Below are 21064 nucleotides of genomic sequence, written 5' to 3'. Positions count from 1 at the left end.
TTCTTTTGCATGTGGCTATCCAGTTTTCCAAGCACCACTGTTGAAGAGACTGTCCTTTCCCTCATTGTACAATCTTGGCTTCTTTGTCAAAGTTAATTGACCATACGTGCATGGATTTATTTCTGGGCTCTTGATTCTGTTCCATTGCTGTCTATTTTTAAATCAATACTATACTGCTTTGATTACTATAGCTTTGTATTATACCTTGAAATCAGGAAGTATGATGCCTACAGCTTTGTTCTTCCTTCTCAAGACTCCAGGAAATCATAAATGATTGTTTTTCTTAATGGTATTCCATAAGTTCTATAGAAAATCCTAGTGGTATAGGCCAGTGACTAGAGATAGCGCTGAATGGGTCCACAAGCAGCTGGGAGAGCCCTGACTATCAATGTATACTTCCCTGACTGTGGAATCTTGCCACAGGTACACACACAGCAGAGGAGGCCAGTGGTGGGTGTAAGCCAGGGGTGTGCAGATGCACAGCTTGAGGGACTGGCTCCAAGCACATGAATTGTGAGAGTCAGCCACAGGTGTTTAGGCTGGTGTCTTGCACTCCTGCAGCCAGCTGGTAAGTTGGAAAGTGTTTTCATGCATCTACTTTTTCTTCCCTCCCAAGTGTCAGCTCTTATCCACTGATATATTGGATAAATTTGGTTGTTTATATAGTAAATGTAATCTTCCTTTTTACAACTTTTTTTCTTATTTAATGTTGAAGAATAAATCCCTTACTCTTTATTGGGCATAGGGATGAAGAAAGGTGAAAGGTAGAAGGAGATGAGAATGAGCAGAGAGGAAATAGGTGAAAGAAAGTTAAAAGCTTTCTTTGGATTATTGTATCATTAATAATATCTATTATTTAATGAGCCTTGTTGATATGTCAGGAACTGTTAGAAACATTTCACATGAACTATCTCATTTAATCCTTACACTCACCTTCTCAGGTAGAAATTACTGTTTTCTTGATTCTATATACGGGGAAACAAAGGCTTTGAGGGGTTAAGTGATTCCCTCAAGGTCGCTTTTAGTAAAGGGCTTCTAGATTTTGGCTCTTCTATTCCTTTTTATCTACCAACTGAGAGAATATATATTAAAATTAGAGCTTACATTTATTTAGCATTTGTTAGATGCAAGGCATTGTCCTCAGTGCTTTATGTGTATTAATTCATGTAGTCCTCACAACAGCCTTGTGAGACACATGCTTGTATTATCCTCAACTTTCAGATGAGTAACCTGAAGCTCAGAGCATTAAGTAACTTTACGAGTGTCACCCAGCTGTGAGAGCTAGGGTTAGAACCCAGATGACTAGCTCAAGAGTCCACACTGTATTGCAAATGCTGGAAAATATCACTGGCCTGGGAGTTAAGAAGTGTTGATTCAGATTTGTGTCCCAGCTCTGTCATGAGTGAATCATTGGGGGAAATCCCTTTACCTCTCTGGAACTGTGTTTCATCATATGTGAAAGGAGGGCATTTGTTTCTGAATAATTCCTGAGGCCCTCTTGTACAAGATTTTAGAATTCTTCAGATGGAAAGCGCTAAGCAAGTCTGCTGCTTCAGATTCATCAGTTGTTAAGGACAGTCTTAGACTATAATAGCTGTTATCCCACAGCCTCTGGGATTGTACCCAGAAGATGCTCAGCGGCTGCAAACTAAGACATCATCCTCTCCCAACGCATCAGGTGCCTTTGCATCTGTATAGAACAGGGCTCCTTACTCCACTGCATATTGCCATTTGAAAGCTATTTATAAGGACATATGGGTGGAACCTCACAAGGAAAAAAAAATTAAATTAAAAACAGTTGAAATATATACATATATATATATATATATATATATATATATATATGTATATGTATATGTATATGTCATCTGGTAAGCTAAAAAAAAAAAAGTTTAGCTACAATGTGAAGTGCATGTATTTTCTCAGAACAACTCATTTCATCGTCCAGCTTGCCCTGTTGAATGTCTGTTGCACAGATTTGTAACCAAGTACTTGCAGTAGGTTTTTTTTTCTACATTTCACAGAATAGGGAAAGATTCAGGCATTTCGTTGGCATTAGCTGTGTAAATATTCTGAGCCTTCTCTGCTTTGAATGTTCTGTTTTAAAATGAATGCAGATTCAACTAAAATGGTATTTTAAAGTAAATAGAGAACTTTGTACTGTTATACCTCCGTCATCTGGATACTTGTCATATTTTATGACTTTTCTCCATGAGTTCTGCAAGTAGATTTTAGGCCTTATAGACTTGGTGCTTATCTCTTCCCCTTGTGTGTGTGGCAGATGCTTCTTTCCATGATCCCCTTTCTTCCTTATTCCAGCGCCTCACACCATCGTTCCCCACCTCAGCCATTTATGATGTATCCCATCACCACCCATACATGATGTATCCTGGGCCTTCATCACTTTGATGCAGAAGCCTAAATGATGCTAAGTTAAAATACATATTCAAAAATGAACATGAGCTTGAAATGTCATAAATATGTTTAATTCTAGATGAGAAAGGCTAGAAATAAAAACAAGATCCTTTCTGTCTAACTTACACACATTTAAAGAATCTAAAGTTAGCCTGAATTCTGTCACAGAAAATAAATTTGTATTACCTAGCTTCCTTACACATTCATTTTTAAAAATTTATGTTTCCCAAAACCATACTAAATGTAAGACGGTATAGTATTCAAAATTGACTTCAGAAGAAGAAAATTAAAGTGAGTCTCTACATTCAGTTATTGAACATGCTAAGCAGTAAAACTTTCATCCTTATGGTGCCATAATATCTACAAGAGGATTCTCCAGCCACAAATTGTTATCAGAAGGATATTTTTCCTGTTGGCCGGTTTCTTTGATGTGCCGTTTACCGTGCCCATTTGTTAGAGGCCTCATGTGTTCTCTGAACACTGTAGAGCACCTAGACTTACTTAGAAATCCTGTACAAGTCTTTCTAAGAACCTTTATCTGTTCTACCTGTATTGCTAAGTTTCTCCAAATCCTTTTAAGCTAAAAATGAGATTCCAGCAAAACATGCTCAACTCCTTTGGAGGGAAACTGATAGATAATTTGTGCAGCTTTCGAATCTACTTACATTAAATATGTTCTTTCTCTCCTCTCTTCTAGGCAAATTACATAGAAATGCAACATTAAAAAACAACAAAAAAAAGAAACAAACCAGGCTACAATCAAAAGCAAACATTATGTCTTTTCCTTTAATACACAGATGGTGCTCGCTCTCTTTGATGTGTTACCCATTCTGGCCTGTTAGGAAAACATGACTCCTCTTCCAAGTGCATGCCCCTCTTCTTTAGTATGACATGCTTCATCTCTGCGAACGAGGAAGGTTTGTTTCTGAACCTCCAGCTGCTCCTCATCTTCACATGAACAGCAGTGTTTTCCTCCATGTGATAACATTTAACCCCTCCTATTTTGTTGCATCTTGTCATTATTCAGGACTTGCACAAGTTCTGCTTCTTCTGGATCTTTTACCTGTAATAATGCATGATGCTTTCAATCAGAATTCCTTGATTCAACTCTGATTCACTTTTATCATTTTGGGGGGTCCCATAAACTCTTACCCACTTTTTATTTCAGGACATAGCAGCCCTATCCCTTGTACTCCTCCTTCCCAACCTCACATTGGTTAAATGTCTGTAACATATGCTGATCACTCACTACCCGGGGATTTTATAGTCTTTTGTCTTCTCTTCAAGATTAGCTTGTCCCTATAATATACTCCCTCCTACAATTGAACTGGTATTTCTTTCTCCTTTCATTGTGCTTTTGAAAAATCTATGTTCCAAAATCCTGGATAGAATGTGATTGTTCTTACGATTTAACTCAATCTGTAGTAATAATCTCTGCTGTTTTCCTTCTCACAGACAAATATAACTCTGTTCCATAAACCTTTTATGAAGCATGTGAACTACATGTATTGTTTTTTCCTCTTATTCTCTTTTTGTATATGCTTGCAGAATCTGCAGACTTGACTTAGGTCTATATGTCTATTGGTGTTTTCTGCCTTCTCTCATTTTCCTTTTTCTGTTGCTTCTTTTTGGTAGTAAAATGCTGGATTCTTCTGCACTTTGAGGACCTAGCCATGTTCATTATCATCATCATTGTCATTGGTCAGATTATCAGGCTTGCTTTCACCACGTTGCACGTGGGGCTTGGGACGCCAAGTCTGGCACTCTGTGATAGTACCACACCATACTCAGCCCAGTATCCTCAGTGTGGTCACATGAGTTCTCCCATCTCACCAATGACATCTGGGTTTCCACTAATATGGTTTAATCTCCACCTCTCCATAGCTTATCTTGATTGCTCTAGCTTCTTACCTCTTGTCATTCCTGTGGTACGTATTATAGGTCTGTAATCTGTTACCTACATTTTCAAATATCTCTCAGCACCTAAAGTTTTTTCCAAACTCATTTTGCACCAAAATATCTGACCTGAACTGCTAACTCTCTTGAAATTATATGTAGTCATTACTATCTTCACTTAATGTGGATACTCATATTTTCCACTGCAGAAATATGTTTATGCTTGATTATGGGGTTCTCTACTAGACCCTGTTGGAGATGTCTTATAAACATATAGAATAAGTACCTATCACTCTTCTAAAAATCTTAAAAATTCTAAATTCCAAAATGCAACGATTCCTAAAAGTTTCAGATAAGAAATTGTGGATCTGCATGATTTGGGCATATAATCAGATCCGAGCACCAGGTGGTTATATACCTACAGTATGCTGGGTACTGTGATAGAAAAGAAAAAATAAAACCATAAGACAGGCTTCCCACTTTTAAGGAAGTTGCATTAAAACTGCCTTGTTTTGTTGTTTAACTGAAAAATAAGCCACATGAAACAAGATTGGAGAGCAGGAGCCCCTAAGGTTTTTTGCATCCCCATTATTAGAGTATTACTAATAATGAGGTTAACTCAGAGGACAGACTTAATTTCCAGTTCATTTAGAAAAAACTTAAGTTCACCTCTGTAGAGCTCAGTTCCCTTAGACAGCAGAAGCAAAATTCCCATCAGATCTCAAGCCAGATATTCCAACCATGATGGCACTTCTTATAAACATTACGTCTGAACTAACCAACTACATGGGACTGAGGAAAGGACTGCTGCTGCTTCAGCAACTCCTTTTGATGGCTCCCAAGGAGGCCTCTGTAGGTATGATCACTTTCAACCAGAGTTGCCCACAGCCTTGGGCCACTCCAGCCTGGGCAAGGAGTAGATAATTTATGTCACCTTAAACACTGTTAATATGTAATTAAATTCAATACTTTTTGTGTTAATATTTTTAAATTTGACTTAAACAGTACCCTCTACTGTTTCTCCCAAAGTCCACATTTAGTTCTTTGTTTTAAACAATGGAAATGCTCATGTCGTAATAGAGTGGCAACTTTCACCATCAAGTGAAGGGATATCATCTTTCAAGGGTATTTATGAATTCCACACTAAGTAGATAACCTATTATTTGTAGTCGTTAGCCTATTCTCGAGGCTAATAGAAAATAGCCAAGCTCTGTTCGCCCATTTTAATCATGTGTACATGATGATAAAATGCTATTTTAACTGTCGTTTACTTTTAGCAAGCCATATTTCTTGCCTCATGTGAGAGTAGCATCTAGTAAGAGTATATCAGTAAGTAAACATTCCATACTGCCACTGTAGATTAAGTCAAAGACATAAAAAGACCCTTGACTCATTTTACTAGCTAAGCAACTTGTCTTCATGGAAGATTCCCCTCCTTCTGCATCCTTTGCTTCACTGAACTCCTCAAACCACTACTGGTGCTGTGATCTTTCATGCTAATCACTGATGTGCCTGGTTGTGTTTAACTCATGAGCTTGGATTCCAGCTCAAGATGACTTTATGCAGGTTGCTTATGACTTTAGTGTCTGTATACGGAAAATGCCAAACTAGGATTACAGTTACTTCTCTAATTCAAAGAAAACTGCCTACTTTGGGTTTTATATTTACAAATTTCGTGTCCCTGAAGATTAATATTAGCTTTCCATAGTGGGTGATTTCTCTTTTCTGTTCCACTGTCTTTACTGTTATTAGATTATCTTCCTTCAGAAAGAGACACAGTGTGTTAACTATATTTTCCTTTTTCCTTTCAGGAAATGGAGAAAAATACCATTCAATTAAATTTAAGACCCCAGAGAAAATATACATGTAATTATTAATTAAATATGTTTGAGAGATTCCTTATTTGGTTTATGGGATAGTAATCATTAAGCAAACAGATAAAGACCTTTCCATATTTTATTTCCTCTCTTTTAGTTACATCTTTAATAAAAAAAAGTAGACTGTTGGTAGGAAAATGATTCCCGTATTATCTGACCTTTAAATAGGAAGGGATATAATGGTAGTGATGTCCTACATTTAGTATACTGCCTTTTGTTTCACAGTCTAAAATGGTTCAGTATTGAAGATTTTAGCAGACTCGTTTTAGTTTTTTCTTTTATTATTATTATTGCTTTTTGCTAAGAATGGCATAAATTATTACCACACAGAAATTCTTACCAGAGTATCTTTTTCCAGTGCCATGAGTTAAGGAACTTAAGAGATTTGAGAAGGCTCATATTAATGGTTTCTAGAGAGGAATTAGAGTTTGGATTTTATTTTAGCATGGAAAATTTTTGACCATTCCACAACTAAGCCAGAAATGGGATGATTGATGTCATTTTGTCTCTGAAAACATACCTTTTTACAAGGTAGTATATTGCAGTATGATGGATAATATTTCTGCGATCAGTGGCTTAGGGTACAATACTGTACCTGATACAGAAGAGGCAATTAACATCTCTTTTGAGTGTGTTTGGGGGGTGTGGGTGAAATGACATTAACATATCTGAATTGAAGATTTACCTTATGGGCAATTTTGGAGATAAAATGGTGTGAGTAGGTAATCTGGTATAGCATTTGGGCAAAGGGTTGAAGAGCAGAGATGCCCATTCTGGCAAGGACAGCATAGCAGTCTGATGTTAAAATGTGCAAGTATTTATTAGTTAATGAAAATAGTTCATATGAATATATAGATCATTTGTTTAGTGCCCTGGAAATGAGTAGGATTTATGATTGGGGACATCTTAGCATTGTATGTGGATGTCTAGTTTGCCCACAGATAATTTTTCATCACCTTTATCATCTGTCTGCTTTAATTAGATACTTTGCTTTGCATACATATTATAATTTAGGTGAAGTATCACTTTATTGTATATTTTAATGTAAGGATTAAGTGAGACCAAAACCAAGATAAGAAATTTCATTAAAATGTGTCATATCAAATTTCACTTTGAAAAATTAAAATCCAGAATGTATACTCAGTAGAAGTAATGAAATTTGTTTACCAATGATAAGAAGTGATACTGACTTCCTTTTGGATAAGACAACATTTTCAACAATATCTAAGCTGTTACAATTCTGTGATGGCTTGAGAAAAATCCAAGGCTACCTTGTAGGATAAAATATCCAATATTCATCTGTTTAAAGTATTATCCTGCAACAAATGACCATGGGCTGGGGCAGATGGCAAACAATAACAACAACAACAACAACAAACAAAAATGCTGAGAGTCTCAAACTGTCAAGAATAGCCTTGTATTTGTTTTCCTTTAGTTGAGGCTGGAGCCCAACAGGAGATGAAGTAACTTAGGCCATAGTTTTATTTGAGCAGTTGAAAGGAAGGTAACCCAAGAGCAGGTGGCAAAGCTGGCAAGTACTGAGCATCATGTCTTTCCCCTCAGTTTTGTGCCCTTTCTCCTTTCAAATGCTCATTGTCTTCCTCCTTTTCAGTCCCTTTCTGCAATTGAATTAGGAAGAGACTGGATATACTCAAGATAGGCAGTCTTGTATGATGGTTCAAGACAGAGATTTTGGAATTACATAAACATAAATTGGAATCTTAGCTCTGTGAATTTGGGAATGTTAACTTAATCTCTCCAATCCTTAGTTTCCTCATCTTTATTATGGGGACAATGATAAAATTACCTCAAAGAGATCATATAAGAATGTGAGCACATCTAAATCATCTTGTACAATGCCTGTCTTAAGGGGCAGGGAGTAGGAGAAATATATGGTCCTTGAAGTTAGAAATTCAGACCCCAAGATTTCTAGTCCATCTAGAACTATATTATAAATTGTGTTCTAGCATCCAACATGTTCTAGCATCCAAGACCTTTATGGAGCCTACTGACTGAGAAGTCAGAACAGATCCTGTGCAGGGATAGTACATCAATAAGTGTTTTTTGAGCATCTACACTGTGTTGGCACCAGGCGAGGTTTGGAGGAATCTTCCTGTCAGTGCTTTAGGGGTCAACAGGAAAGGATTCATAGGATGGACTGTATAGACAGAAGGTAAAAATGAACCTTACTTTCCGGACATTGTGAAAGAGGAGTTGTAAGCGAGCAATCTCAAGTCTTGGGAAATAAGATCAGACAGACTTTATACATTTAACTTGTACAATGTATAGAGGCAATCTGCATCCATCATGATTGATTGTAGATACTAGAGAACTAAGAATTAACTAAAAAATAAGGAAACACTTCTAAATTTAAAATAAAATCATCGATTAATAGTACAGTACCCCTTTTGACATTCATAGAGTATACTTCACAGGATTTTGAGAAACCCTGCATTACTAAATACCCCTATCTTTTTTAAACTCAGAAACTTGAGAATAATAAAGACACATTAAAAGATGGATATTGAGCAGTTGCTAAGCTCATTAACTAGCAAAATAATTATCCCATTACAAAAACCTCCTAGGTCTTGATTCAGATTTGTCTCAACAAAATTACAAATTACTATCTGTCATAACCTTTTTAAATTCACTCATGAATGATTAAAACCAGCAATGTTAAATCTGTGGATGCCAAGGGTCTACTATAAAAATAAGACATTCATGTGAATAGCTTACCCTTATGGGTAATTATCGCGAAGAACAGTAAATTATGTATCTCATTAAACAAGTACCTAATTAATGCTGTAAATTGTGTGTTAATAAAACACAATCTTTATAGTTGCTCATGCAACATGGTCAGCCACTCTCACAACTATTAAAAAAAAAAGTGAAAGGGAAATTGACCTTTGGTTCACAGTTTTAATACTGTTTTGTAAATTCATTCAGAGAGGTACTTAATAGATTGGAATATAATATCCTTTAGGTCTTGAAGAATCCATACTTTGTGAGTTATGTATGATAGCCATTCCTGTATGTGTTAACTTCTTTAACATAAAATCATCTCTATAGATTAAGACCTCAGTCACTAGAACACAAATAGGTAATTGGATAATATAACTGAGAAACTCCTGTATCAAGGGCAATCTCTTACAGACTATTGAGAATTTACTGCATACTTTTATCATGCCAGATTCTGGACTGTCAGTGACTACTCATTCTACTTCACCTCCTCCTACACACATGCTCCTCCAAAATGGAATAACTATGATAAAATGGAAAGGTACAGTTTTTTTAAAAAATTCAACTTTATTGAGATATAATTTACATAATATATGCCCTACTTTAGGTATACAGTTAGATAAGCTTTGTCAAATGTATGCATTGATGTAACCACTACCCCAATCAAGAACATTCCTATCTCCTGTAAAATTTTTTGTTTCACCCTCCACCACTGCCATCCTCCCCCACACACACCTCATGCCTCAGGCAGCCACTAATGTGGTTTCTATCACAATTTGTTAGTTATGCCTTTTTAAAAGAACTTCACATAAAGAGAATCAGTGTGCTCTTTTGTATCCAATTTCTTTTGCTCAGCATAATGTTTTTGCAATTCATGTTGTATGAATACATTTTCTTTTACTGCTGAGTAGTATCCCATTTTATGAATTCACCATAATTTGTTTATTCATTTAACTGTGGAGGGCTATTTTGGTTTAAGATTTGAGATACTATGACTAAAAATCTTCAACTTCTCTTTTTTGTAATATTTTTGTCCAGTTTTGGTAATCAGAGTGAGGTTAGTCTTTTAAAAAGATTTCCAAAGTGTTCTCTTTCATTCGCAGAATTTAAGGGTAGTATTAGTCCTTTAAATGTTAAATAGACTCTACTACCAGTGATTCTACCTGGGCCTGGAGTTTCTCTGTGGAAAAGATTTTAATTGTGTCTTTCAAGACATTTGTCCATTTCATCTAGGTTGACAGAATTAGTTGACATCACATTGTTCATAACACGTCTTTTTTTATCCTTTTATGCACATGAGAACAGTAATAATGTCACCATTTTCATTTTGATATTACTTTGAATTTTCTTTTTCTTATTGAGTGTTTTTCAATTTTATTAATCTTTTTAAAGAACCAACCTTTGGTTTTGTTAATTTTGTTCAATATTTGTCTATTGATTTTTTTACTTTATTATTTCTTTCTCCTTTTTCTGGACTTAATTTGCTCTTCTTTTTTCACCTTCTTAAAGAAGAAGCTTGGATCCTTAATTTGAAATCTTCTCTTCTAATACAGGCATTTAAAGCTATTAATTTTTCCGTAAGCAATTCTTTGAAATCCCTCAAAGTTTGGTATGTTATGATTTCTTTATCATTAAATTAAAAATAGTTTCTAGCTTCTCTTGTTATTTCTTCTTTGACCATTGAGTTATTTATAAAGTATATTGTTTGATTTCCAAACATTTTGGAGTTTTTGAAATGTTTTGTTATTAATTTCTTACTAATTCTGTTTTAATTAGAAAACATATCTATAGGATTTTAATTCTTTGAAATATATTGTGGTTCTTTTATTACCCAGCATAAGGTCTATCTTACTGACTATTCCATGTGCACAAAAACAAATGTATATGCTGTTATGGTTAAATATATAGTATTCTATAAATGTCAGGTCACATTGGGTGATAGTATTTTTCAAGTTTTCTTTATACATAATGATTTCTTTTGAGGGAGGGGGAGGAGACAGAATTTTAATTTTTTTATTTTATCTGTACACTCTGATTTCTTTAAAAAAAACCTGTTCTTTACTTTTTTTGCGTTGTTAATATTTTTTTAAATTTTAAAAAATTTTATTAGTTTCAAGTGTATAGTACATTAGTTAGACATTTGTATAATTCATGAAACGATCCCTTAATTACACTTTCTCTCCTCTGGCTCTCCACCTAGCCATTACATTAATGCTAACTACATTCCCTGTGCCGTGCTTCCTATCCCCACGATATCTATCAACTACTACTTTGTACTTCTTTAACCCTTCACCCCATTCTCTCAGTCTTCCAAATCCCTCCCCTCTTCGTCACCAAATTGTCCTTTATATTTGTGAGACTGTGTTTGATTAGTTTGTTCTGTTTGTTCCTTAGCTTCTTCATATAAATAAAATCACATGGTATTTATCTTTCTCTGTCTAACTTGTGTTACTCAGCATAATAATGTCTAGGTCCATTCATTTCATTGCAAATGGTAGGATTTCATTTTTTTTTTTTTAATGGCTGAGTAATATTCCATTGTATATGTGAACCATAACTTCTTTATCCAGTCATCCGTTGATGGGCATTTAGGTTGCTTCCATGTCTTGGCTATTGTAAATTGTGCTGCCATGAACATAGGGATGCCTAGTGATTTTGATTTTACATTTCCTTTAATTACTGAGAGGGGAGTGTTAATTCTAACTATATTTGTGAATGTATCTATTTGTCTTCTCAAGTCTCTTGTTATTCATGTATTTTTGTAGCTGTTATTGAGTACATACACATTTAATATTGTTATGTCATGTTGATATGTTGATCCTTCTTTATTATAAAGGTAATTTTTCTTATTCTGAACTTACTTTGTCTGATATTAATATACCCGTTCCAGTTTTTAATTTTTTTTATTATTCATGTTTTCATGGTACGAGTTTATCCATCTTCTTACTTTTAACCTATCTATGTCTTTATATTTGTAATACATTTCACGTAGATAACATCTAGTTTAGTATTGCTTTTATGGCCACTCTGAAAATCTCTGACTTTAGTTGCTATGTTTACTCTATTCTTATTTAATATATTTATTGCTATGGTTGAGCTTAAGTTCACCATCTCGTTATTTGTTTTCTGTTTGTCGCATCAGTTTTTTGTTCCTTTTTTCCTCGTTTCCTGTCTTTTAAATTAACTGAGTATTTTTAGTACTTTTTAAATCTCTTCTATTGAATTATTAACTATACCTCTTAGGTTTTACTTGTTTTGGTGATTTCTCTGGGGTTCAGCAAGTGCACTTTTATCATTATCTACCTTAATATATAACATTATACTACTTTATGTATCATGTAAGAACTTTAACAGATACTTCAATTTCCTCTCTCCCTTTCTTATTATTCTTATATATTTTTATTTATGTTATAAATTTGACAGGGCATTCTTATTATTATTTGGACTATAATGTATCTTTTAAAACTTTTTTTAAATTGATGAAGTTTCGTATGGAATCAATGTTTTTTTCCAACCTGAACAACTTTTATGTAACATTCTTACAACTTCTGTTAGCTTTTGTTTATCTGAATTTTTTTTTTTATTTTATCTTCATTTTTGAACATTTTCGTGGGATATAGAATTCTCATTTGATTTGTTTTTTCATTGGTCACAATTCTTCAAATATTTTTTTGTCTTCCTTCTGTGATTTCAGTTACACAAATGGTAGAGTTCTTGATATTATCCCACAGATTACTAAGATTGTATTTAATTTTTTTCCCTTTTGTTCTTTGTATGGATAGTTTCTGTCTTTAAATACACCGATCTTTTCTTTTGCAGTGTCTGTTAGGGCCATATGACTTTTTCGTTTTAGATACTATATTTTTTTAGCTCTAGAAGTTTTCTTTGGTTCTTTTTCATAGTTTTCAATTCTCATATTATGTTTATGTTTTCCTTTGTATCCTTAGACATATTTACAATAGCTATTTTAAAGTTCTTATCTACTAATTCATTATACATATTTGTCATTTCTGGGTTTATTTCTATAATTTTTTTCTTCATTATTTTTTTCATGATTACTACATTTAAAATGGATGCTGTTATAATATACACCTGAAAATTATATAATTGTATTAGCCAATGTTACCCCAATAAACTTAATTTTAAAAAAATAGATGCTGGGCATTGTGGATCTTATATTGTGGATTATTTTAATTTTACTATCATTCCTTAATAAGAATTGAGTTTTTTTCTGGAAGTCAGTTAATTTACTTTAAGATCAACTTGATTTTTGGAAGCTTGTCTTTAAGATTTGTTAAGTTGACTAGAATGGTCTGTTCTCTAGAGCTACTTTATTCTTACTCCAAATGCGTGACCCTGGGGTATCTCCTTAATGTCTCGTATGTTGTATGAGGATTTTCCTTCACTTTGGTACCCTGTCCCATGGAACATGCCACCTCAGCTTGCCTGAATGCTGAACTCATACTTCCTCAGCATAGTAAGACCCTTCTTGTGCTCTTCTTGGAGTTTTCCTCTTCTCAAATCAGCAGAGAAATCAGGGCTGTCACAGAATTTGTGTGTGTGTGTGTGTGTGTGTGTGTGTGTGTGTTCATTCTCTGAGATTCCAGTGTTGTGCAACACAGTTGTTTAGTGTTTGAAAACTCTTGTTTCGTGTATTTTATCCAGTTTTCTAGTAATCTATGGCAGGAGTACTAGTCTGATATTAGTTCTCCATCATGACTGGAAGCAAAAGTAAAAATATAGCACTCGTCAATATAAGGACAAAGCATTAGGACAAGATATATTGATAGGATGAAACTCTTTTAAAAGCTTTGTGGAGGCATACTTGGAAGAGAGAACGAATGCCGACAGATGCAGAGCATCTTGTAGAAAATAGAGCAGAAGGACAATGCAGATCATGGAACAAGGATGCAGCTCATGGAAAATGACGAGGTGTCCTGTGACCCAGCAATTCCAGAAACCTTTATTTAGAGCCCACTGGAAGGTAATTTCAATGTGAATCCTAGATATTAACCTGAAATTCTGATGCAGGGGAAATAAAGAGACATGATTCCCCTGGTCACCAGTGGAATAAAGAGAATAACGAAAGCATAAATAGAGGCAAACTAAAAAGGAAAGATTTATGAGAATGTGGTATTATCTAGGATTCAGAGATTCTTGACAGATATAAGAGGGCAATGTACAGTAATCTGCTGTAGCTCTTAGATTTCAGCAGAATCAAAGTAATTAAGTAATATACTTATCATTCATGCATTCTTCATATAACCTATAATCTGGGATTCTCTGGTTTCATAAAAATTAGTGAGTGTACATTAAAATATTTAGTTATGTTTGGTGTGGCAGTGTAAAATTACCCAAGAATGTGACAGGGAAGCTTAGCAAATGCTTAAACTGGGAAGGTAGCAGTGGAGGGAAAACCAATTACGCATAGGTGTGATGTTGTAGGGTACGTAGTATATCTTCACTTGTAGGAACTGAGGGAATATGGATGGTCCTTCCACAGGTAATGAGTTTTAGGTATCTTGTCAAGTTGAAGTTTTGAGAGATAAAAGCCTGTTAGAATTTAAGATGTCGAAGTTTTATCTTTTCATTTCTCTCTTAAGATGAAATTATGAAACAAGATAGAAGACCAACAGGACTCAGATTTGGTAGTGGGAATAATGAATCCAAATGGACACTGCCAGAGCAAGCAGAGTATTCAGAGTTATTGTAGACCTCCTGACAATAGCAACTTGAAATCTTGGTTCTGTCATTACTGAAAATAAACCTTTAAAAAAATCCAAAAACTCTCTTTATGGAATTTTAAAATATTGTCTAGATGGAAACAGGTTTAAATATAATACATAGTAAAAAGTGAAGATTTGGGCTTATTTCTTGAGCCAGGGAAAGTAAAATATTTATTAAAATACCATATAATAAAACTTGAAAAACTAGTGTTCTTAGCACATTCGAAGCCAGGAATGAAAGTCTGCATGACTTTAGTAAATCGGGAAAGCGAATATGGGCTGTAGTTCAATAGAAATTGCTGCAAGATAGTACATACGTGCAAGTACAGAAACTGAAATATGTATTATAGATTTAGAGTAGCCCAAGGCATTCTAAGAAGAAAAAAAAATGCAAGAATAATAAAATGATATATACCATGTATCAGTTAAAGTATTACAGATTAATTCATTGCCTATATATTAAGCACCAAAAATATGTGAGGTGTTATACATGTTTCTATATACTGTGGTTATTCATTTTTTTAAAAAATCAGAATATGCAACATTTCAAGTAGTTTGTGGACTAGCAGAAAGAGAATGCATAGACCCACCCACCACTAAATTAAATTAAGTTCCTTATGTCTCTTGTAAGAAATTGGATGGCCAAACAATATAGACGAGCACAACATGCTTTTCTACAGCTCTCGATTCCTAAGTGTATGTGTGGGGGGGCTCCTGTCTATGTAAACAATTTGATTAAATATTGTATTACAATTTCAAAATTCATAGGCTCATGTGAGATATAGTAATTTATGGACGGAGGTTTACAGTATTGGATGGAGAAGAGGAACTTAGGCATTTGCTTATTGTTCAGTTAGTACATGTGAACATTGTAGAGCCCAGACACCATTTTTTCCTGATTAGGTCTAGGAACTCTTTCTTTTATTGTCTTGTCTTTTATTGTCAAATGTACCACTTCTGGCTAGTTTTATGCGTTGTATCATGAGTAAAAGAAAGCAATGCTATTATTAGTCATGGCTCTTTGAAATCTCTCTGTATTGTAACAGAATAGATCTTTCCGACTCCATAATACCCCAAATGCTGTTAAATTAATACTGGTGACTACGCCTTCCACTGTATCCTTCATGAATACTGGTTTCTATGGACTTAAAGGTTGTTACTGTGTTTCCTTGGTAATGACGAAATGCAAATCTTACTCAGAGTTTTCAGGAAAGTGTGAATGATAATTTATTTTCTGGTCATGCTACATTTACCATTTGGAATTTTATAGCATAACATAGACTAGCACATATTCCAGCCAAGTCTTCTCTTGAACTCTTGAGGTCATAATCACTGTATTCTGAGGATGTGATCTCTTTCAGTATTGACTATACCCCTGCTTTCCATACACTGCCTCCAGTGGGATAAAGGCACTTGCTTTTTCTACAGAGAAGCATCTAATCAGATACAGCAGTGATGTAGATTCATTTCTCAATTACCTGTATTAATGGAAAGAAAACAGCAACAGGGATAATCTAAAACAGCGAATAAAAGAAAATGCTAATTTTAATTTTAGGTTTTTTTTTTTCTTTCTGAGCCATATTCCTTGGTCCAGGACTAGCTACATAATTTGTGAGGCTCATAGCAAAGTGAAAATGCAGGACCCCTTGTTTTAAAGTTAAGAATGTCAAGATGGCAAGACTAGGTACCTAGATCAGGGGTAAGTAAGAGGCTTGCCCTTATGAGGCATGTCCTCCAACCACCTGCCAGATGTAGCATGATGCAGAGGGCCATGCACTCCTGACCCCTACCTTCTCTGTGCTAGTGATCAGGCCCCTTCTGGGGCAGAGGGCATTGGCAGTCACTGAACAGGGAAAGGGAGGAGGAAGTCTGGGGAGGAATGGAAAGGAGGAGCTGGACACCAGGGTTGGGGCATGGTGGCCCAGCACTAAATCAAAACAAGCAGCAAGAGGCAGGACATCCTTGAGCTGAGAATACAAGTCCCTGAAGCATGTTCCGTTGTCCCATTAGACCACTTACAAAACATACTCACAATGAAAGTAATAAATCTAAGATGACAACCACAGAGCATTAAACCCCAAAGTGGGAGCCTAGTAAGCTAGGTCCTGTGTGAATGGTCACTCGTCCGTGAAGCTGGCCTAGCCTTAGACTTGTATACTGTCAACGTCACCTGGTCATGTGGAAAGCACTAACCAGCGGAATCATGCAGAATACCAGGGAGAATGAATTTGTCACAGATAATTTATAATTTGGATAACCTTGATGTGGGATATCAAGATTTGGTAGTTTCAATTTCATTAAATTCATTGGTTAACTGTTGACTTCTAATTGCAGAACCACAGGCTAGGGTGTCAGGATGGAGGAGAATGGCCAAGAAAGGCTCAGTGTTTACTGGGCCTGAAAGATACAGATATCAGGAACTATAAAACAGATGGATCGCGATGTGTGTTCTAATAGAGGCATAAACAAGAACAATAGGAAAAGTGGGAGTAGAAAAATTAACTTTGATGGGCAATGTGGAAAAGCCATGTAGGAAGAAAAAAAAGACTGTAGTCAGGCCAAGATGGATGGGAAGTATTTCAAATACCAGAGACTAAGGGACAGACCTTCCAGATCAGAAGGACAGTGTAAGAAAGGTAGTAAAATGGAGAGCATATTGATATATACGCCTACATGCTGGGATTTTCAGGCATTCTTTTGTTATATTTATTAAACATCTATTGTCCAGGCACTGAGCTAGAAGCAGGGGATATAAGAATATAGGATTCGGCATCAGACGAATCCATGTTTGAATCACAATCCATCACTTCTCAGGTATGTGACTGGAGATAACTTAATCACTCTGAGCCTCAGTTTTAGTCACTTGTAAAATGTAAGGTTTTATAGAATTACTATAAAGATTAAATAAAACGTTTATAAAATACTCCAACCAGCACGCTCAATCTAGTGATGGAGACAAATAATTGTGATAATATACAATAGGAAAGCACAGAAAGGAGACTGGCTGTCTATGCCTGGGGGCTTAGTACTAGGCATCCCTGAAAAGAGGAAGATTAACCTGGAGACTGAAGGGTAAGTATGCGTTTATAAGCCAAAGGGCAGCTGAGAAAGATCCTCTTTAGGGTATGAGCTGGGTGGGGCTGGGGGACAGGGAGTAGCAGCAGGAGGAGAAGGTTGACTATATAAAACACATAGCGATAAGGACAAAAATAACTGTTCATTAGCACCTGAAACCACTTTTAGTTCATTCAAAATAGCAGAGTCTTCCACTGAGAAAAGGCAAGAGACTTTCTCTGCTGATTCCTCCTTGAAATAAGATTTAAACAAGTTTGCCTGAAAGCTTCTGCAGCAGATATTTTTTTCTTTCCAGAGGAAATCTGGAGCTAGGAGGGAGAAGAAGAGGAAGGGAAGGAGGGAGGGGAGGGGAGAGAGAGAGAGAGAGAGAACGGACAGACAGACTCTCAAGAAATGTATTTCTCCTGTTCTCGTCTGGAACGTTTTGCTCAGTTGGCAGACATTTCACTAGACATGATTGGCTCTTTTAAAAATAGAAGTCTTAGTTGTCTTGATTGATCTGTGTTACCGTATGTTTTAAAGGGCATGCCTGTTTCTTTCTTCTTTCTCTAGACCGAACACTTGCCTTTGCAGACTCAGTTCAAAGAAAGAGAGGTTGGCGGTCTCCAGCACTCTGTGAGTAACGCTATCCTATTTCTGGGCCCCAGTGGAGCTCGTGGCCACCATGCCTATTAAAACATCATTTGATTTCTATGAAATTTCATTTTATTCACCTCTTTACTATCTGAGCATCTGTGGTATGATTTTATAAAGTTCTTAAGTTTGCTTATCCTTCTTAGAAGTAATCAAGTTTTATGAAACCAATAACCGAGTAGAGGGATCAGTACCAAAGATACCAGAGCATGCAGGGGAGGGAAGTATTTTATAGTATCAGCAGTGACCCAAAGTCAAGCAAGGAAGAAAAGACGAGAATATGTCTGATAGTGCTTCTTATTCTCAGCTGTTTCAAACACCAGTTCATTTTGCTGTGTCTCTTCTCTAACTCTCCAGTGCTGAATTCTGAGTTTTCTTTTGGGTTTTCATTTTTCGTTTTGTTTTGGTTTGGTTTTGTTGTTTGATTTAATTCTCTCTATATCTCATGCACTCATTCCAAGCGTAAGCCATGAGGGACTCCTGAAATTTCCAGCCTATTCTTCTCCAGTTTACTGTAATTGATAATACTCATTCCAGATTTTAAAACCTGAAACTGACTGTAGTTCCCATTAATTAGTCACAATTTATTTAGGAATTTCCACCACTCTTATTCAGGTATTAAAAGCAACAAATGACTGAAAAATGATAATTCCTTGACTTTTAACCTGCCATTCAATAGTTTGTGAGATAAGCAATCAGAGACAGGTTGTCACGAATTCTGTTCTTTCCTATTTTCACCAAAGTGCTAGAAAAATGCTAACAGCTGTCTGCTAATGTAAGCAATGTTTGAATTTTTAGAATGGACTAAATAGCAGGAGATTTGACTATGAAGATGAGAACCCAGTGAGGGAAGATGGGATTCAGCAGATGTACCCACTTTACAATCAGATGTGCTACCAAGACCGGAGCCCTGGCAAACATCGTCAAAACAACGACCCCGAGAGAGCCTACATCAACCCGCGGGAACATTACGTGTGATTTTCCTCATTTTCCACGGGTGTTCTAACAAATATTATTCTTAGATTGGGGAGAGAAAGCAAGGTCAATAGTTATTATTTTATTCTCTCGTGTAAAACAATCTCAGTCTAAGTAAGTATATTGGAAGTCATGATGAATGACTTGGAGCCGATAACGAAGTTCTTTCCTTCATTAAGAGTTTCTTCACCACCAGCTGTGTTTGTGAATTTGACTATAGCTTTGTGCGTTTCTGTGAGGATGGTGTTTAACTACTAACATTTGGCCTACAATAGCATGTTCATTTAAAAGTAGAGCATCTGCCTGTGATGACAGCAGTGATTCTCCAAAAAGAAAGGCCCCAACTGGGACTGTTAACCTCACTGGGTCTCTAGCAAGCCAGCTTGTTCATCTAGAACTCAAAAGGGCAGAAAAACAAGTTCAAAATCCATTTCACTAATTATTTCGTTGAGATTTGGCTTTTCCTGACATGCTTACTACAATTACAATACCTGTGTACAAATAAAAGGCCTGAGGACACAGGCAAAATTTGTTCTTTATCCAGAAAACAAGGGCAGCTTAAACCTTCAAGCCTGTTGGTTTTAGACTCTTGTGATACTGTCATATATGTTACTTCTTGATTCACTAAGGTCCCGAGGATACATATTTCTTGCCTAGTCAACATATCTGTCTAGTCTGATCAGCAGAATGCCAACTAAGTACATTGCTCTGTTCTCCTTTTGCTCTGTCATTGTCCCCACAGTTCTGTTCTTTGCTAGCCAGGTTATCCTATTTTCCACCTATTAAATTCTAAAAACCCTGCCTAAATGGTGGACAGCCTTGAGCCTTTTCCCTCTTTTCTGTGGTATTGTACATGACAGGCTCAGCTTTCACTACTGAAATTTCTTTCAAAGTAATCCCATCCACACAGGCTTTAGCTACCCTCTGCGTTCTTCAGACTACTATCGTCCATGTTTTATCTACCTCAGAAAAGCTGGAAAATCACCATGAGATAACTCTTGCTCTTAAAAGCCAGGTGGAAAATTTGAAAACAACAACAGAAAAAAGCCACTTCATTGTGGCATATGTGCTAACCCTACGTTTTGTCCTTGATCCCCGCTCTCCTGCGTTACCTAGTCAACAAGAATAAAGAGATGCTAAAAGAAAAAAACGCAAATACAATGACTGACTTACCAGTGTATCTTATACTACTATGCTGCCTGCCAGTGTCTGTCTTGAGTTTTCTCACTTCCCTTTGACAACTTTTCCTCACTGAGATTCAAGGTAGTAATGAGAGTGGGGTGAGCAGAGGAGGGAACACAGGTACAGATGTCGACTACCCTCTCTCATATCTTAAGGTAAGCATTGTTTTACTATGCATTCTGGAAGATTAGAGATATGTCACAGATGTGGAAAAAAAAAAAAAAACCACTACAGACGTCATATATTAGGAGAGAGTGGCATAAGCACTATAGAACAGTACACATTTCTAACCTAAGCTTCAAGGGGACGGGAGAATATTAACAGATTTCTAATGGGTACCAAAGATACATTATGATTCGTGTTGTACTGGCTCTAGTTCTTGCTTGTGTGTTTGTTTCCTTTTCTTAGTTTCCATACTTTGTCAGAAAAATTATCTAGTTATTCTACAGTTGTGATACACCACCTCCATTACCTGGGTGACAAATGATTCTGGGAGAAAAGATGCTTAAATTTTAATTCAGTGCCTTAGCTGGGCTATTAGCAATT

The 21064-nt window shown here is 35.9% G+C and overlaps 1 protein-coding gene across 1 annotated transcript in view; it reads left to right on the top strand.

Annotated features, from left to right (window-relative positions):
• NECTIN3 (nectin cell adhesion molecule 3) overlaps positions 1–20820 on the top strand; it is an 86616-nt gene extending 65796 nt beyond the window's left edge. Inside the window, exons 8-9 of the mRNA XM_023526588.1 lie at positions 18281–18343; positions 19160–20820. Of these exons, the coding sequence (XP_023382356.1) occupies positions 18281–18343; positions 19160–19339 (243 nt within the window). The 3' untranslated portion in view covers positions 19340–20820. The remainder of the gene's footprint in view (positions 1–18280; positions 18344–19159) is intronic.
• The last annotated feature ends 244 nt before the right edge of the window (positions 20821–21064 follow it).

Source organism: Pteropus vampyrus, unplaced genomic scaffold, assembly GCF_000151845.1.
Source record: "Pteropus vampyrus isolate Shadow unplaced genomic scaffold, Pvam_2.0 Scaffold1, whole genome shotgun sequence".
Classification (NCBI taxonomy): Eukaryota; Metazoa; Chordata; class Mammalia; order Chiroptera; family Pteropodidae; genus Pteropus; species Pteropus vampyrus.
This window is presented reverse-complemented; position numbering and strand designations above follow the sequence as displayed.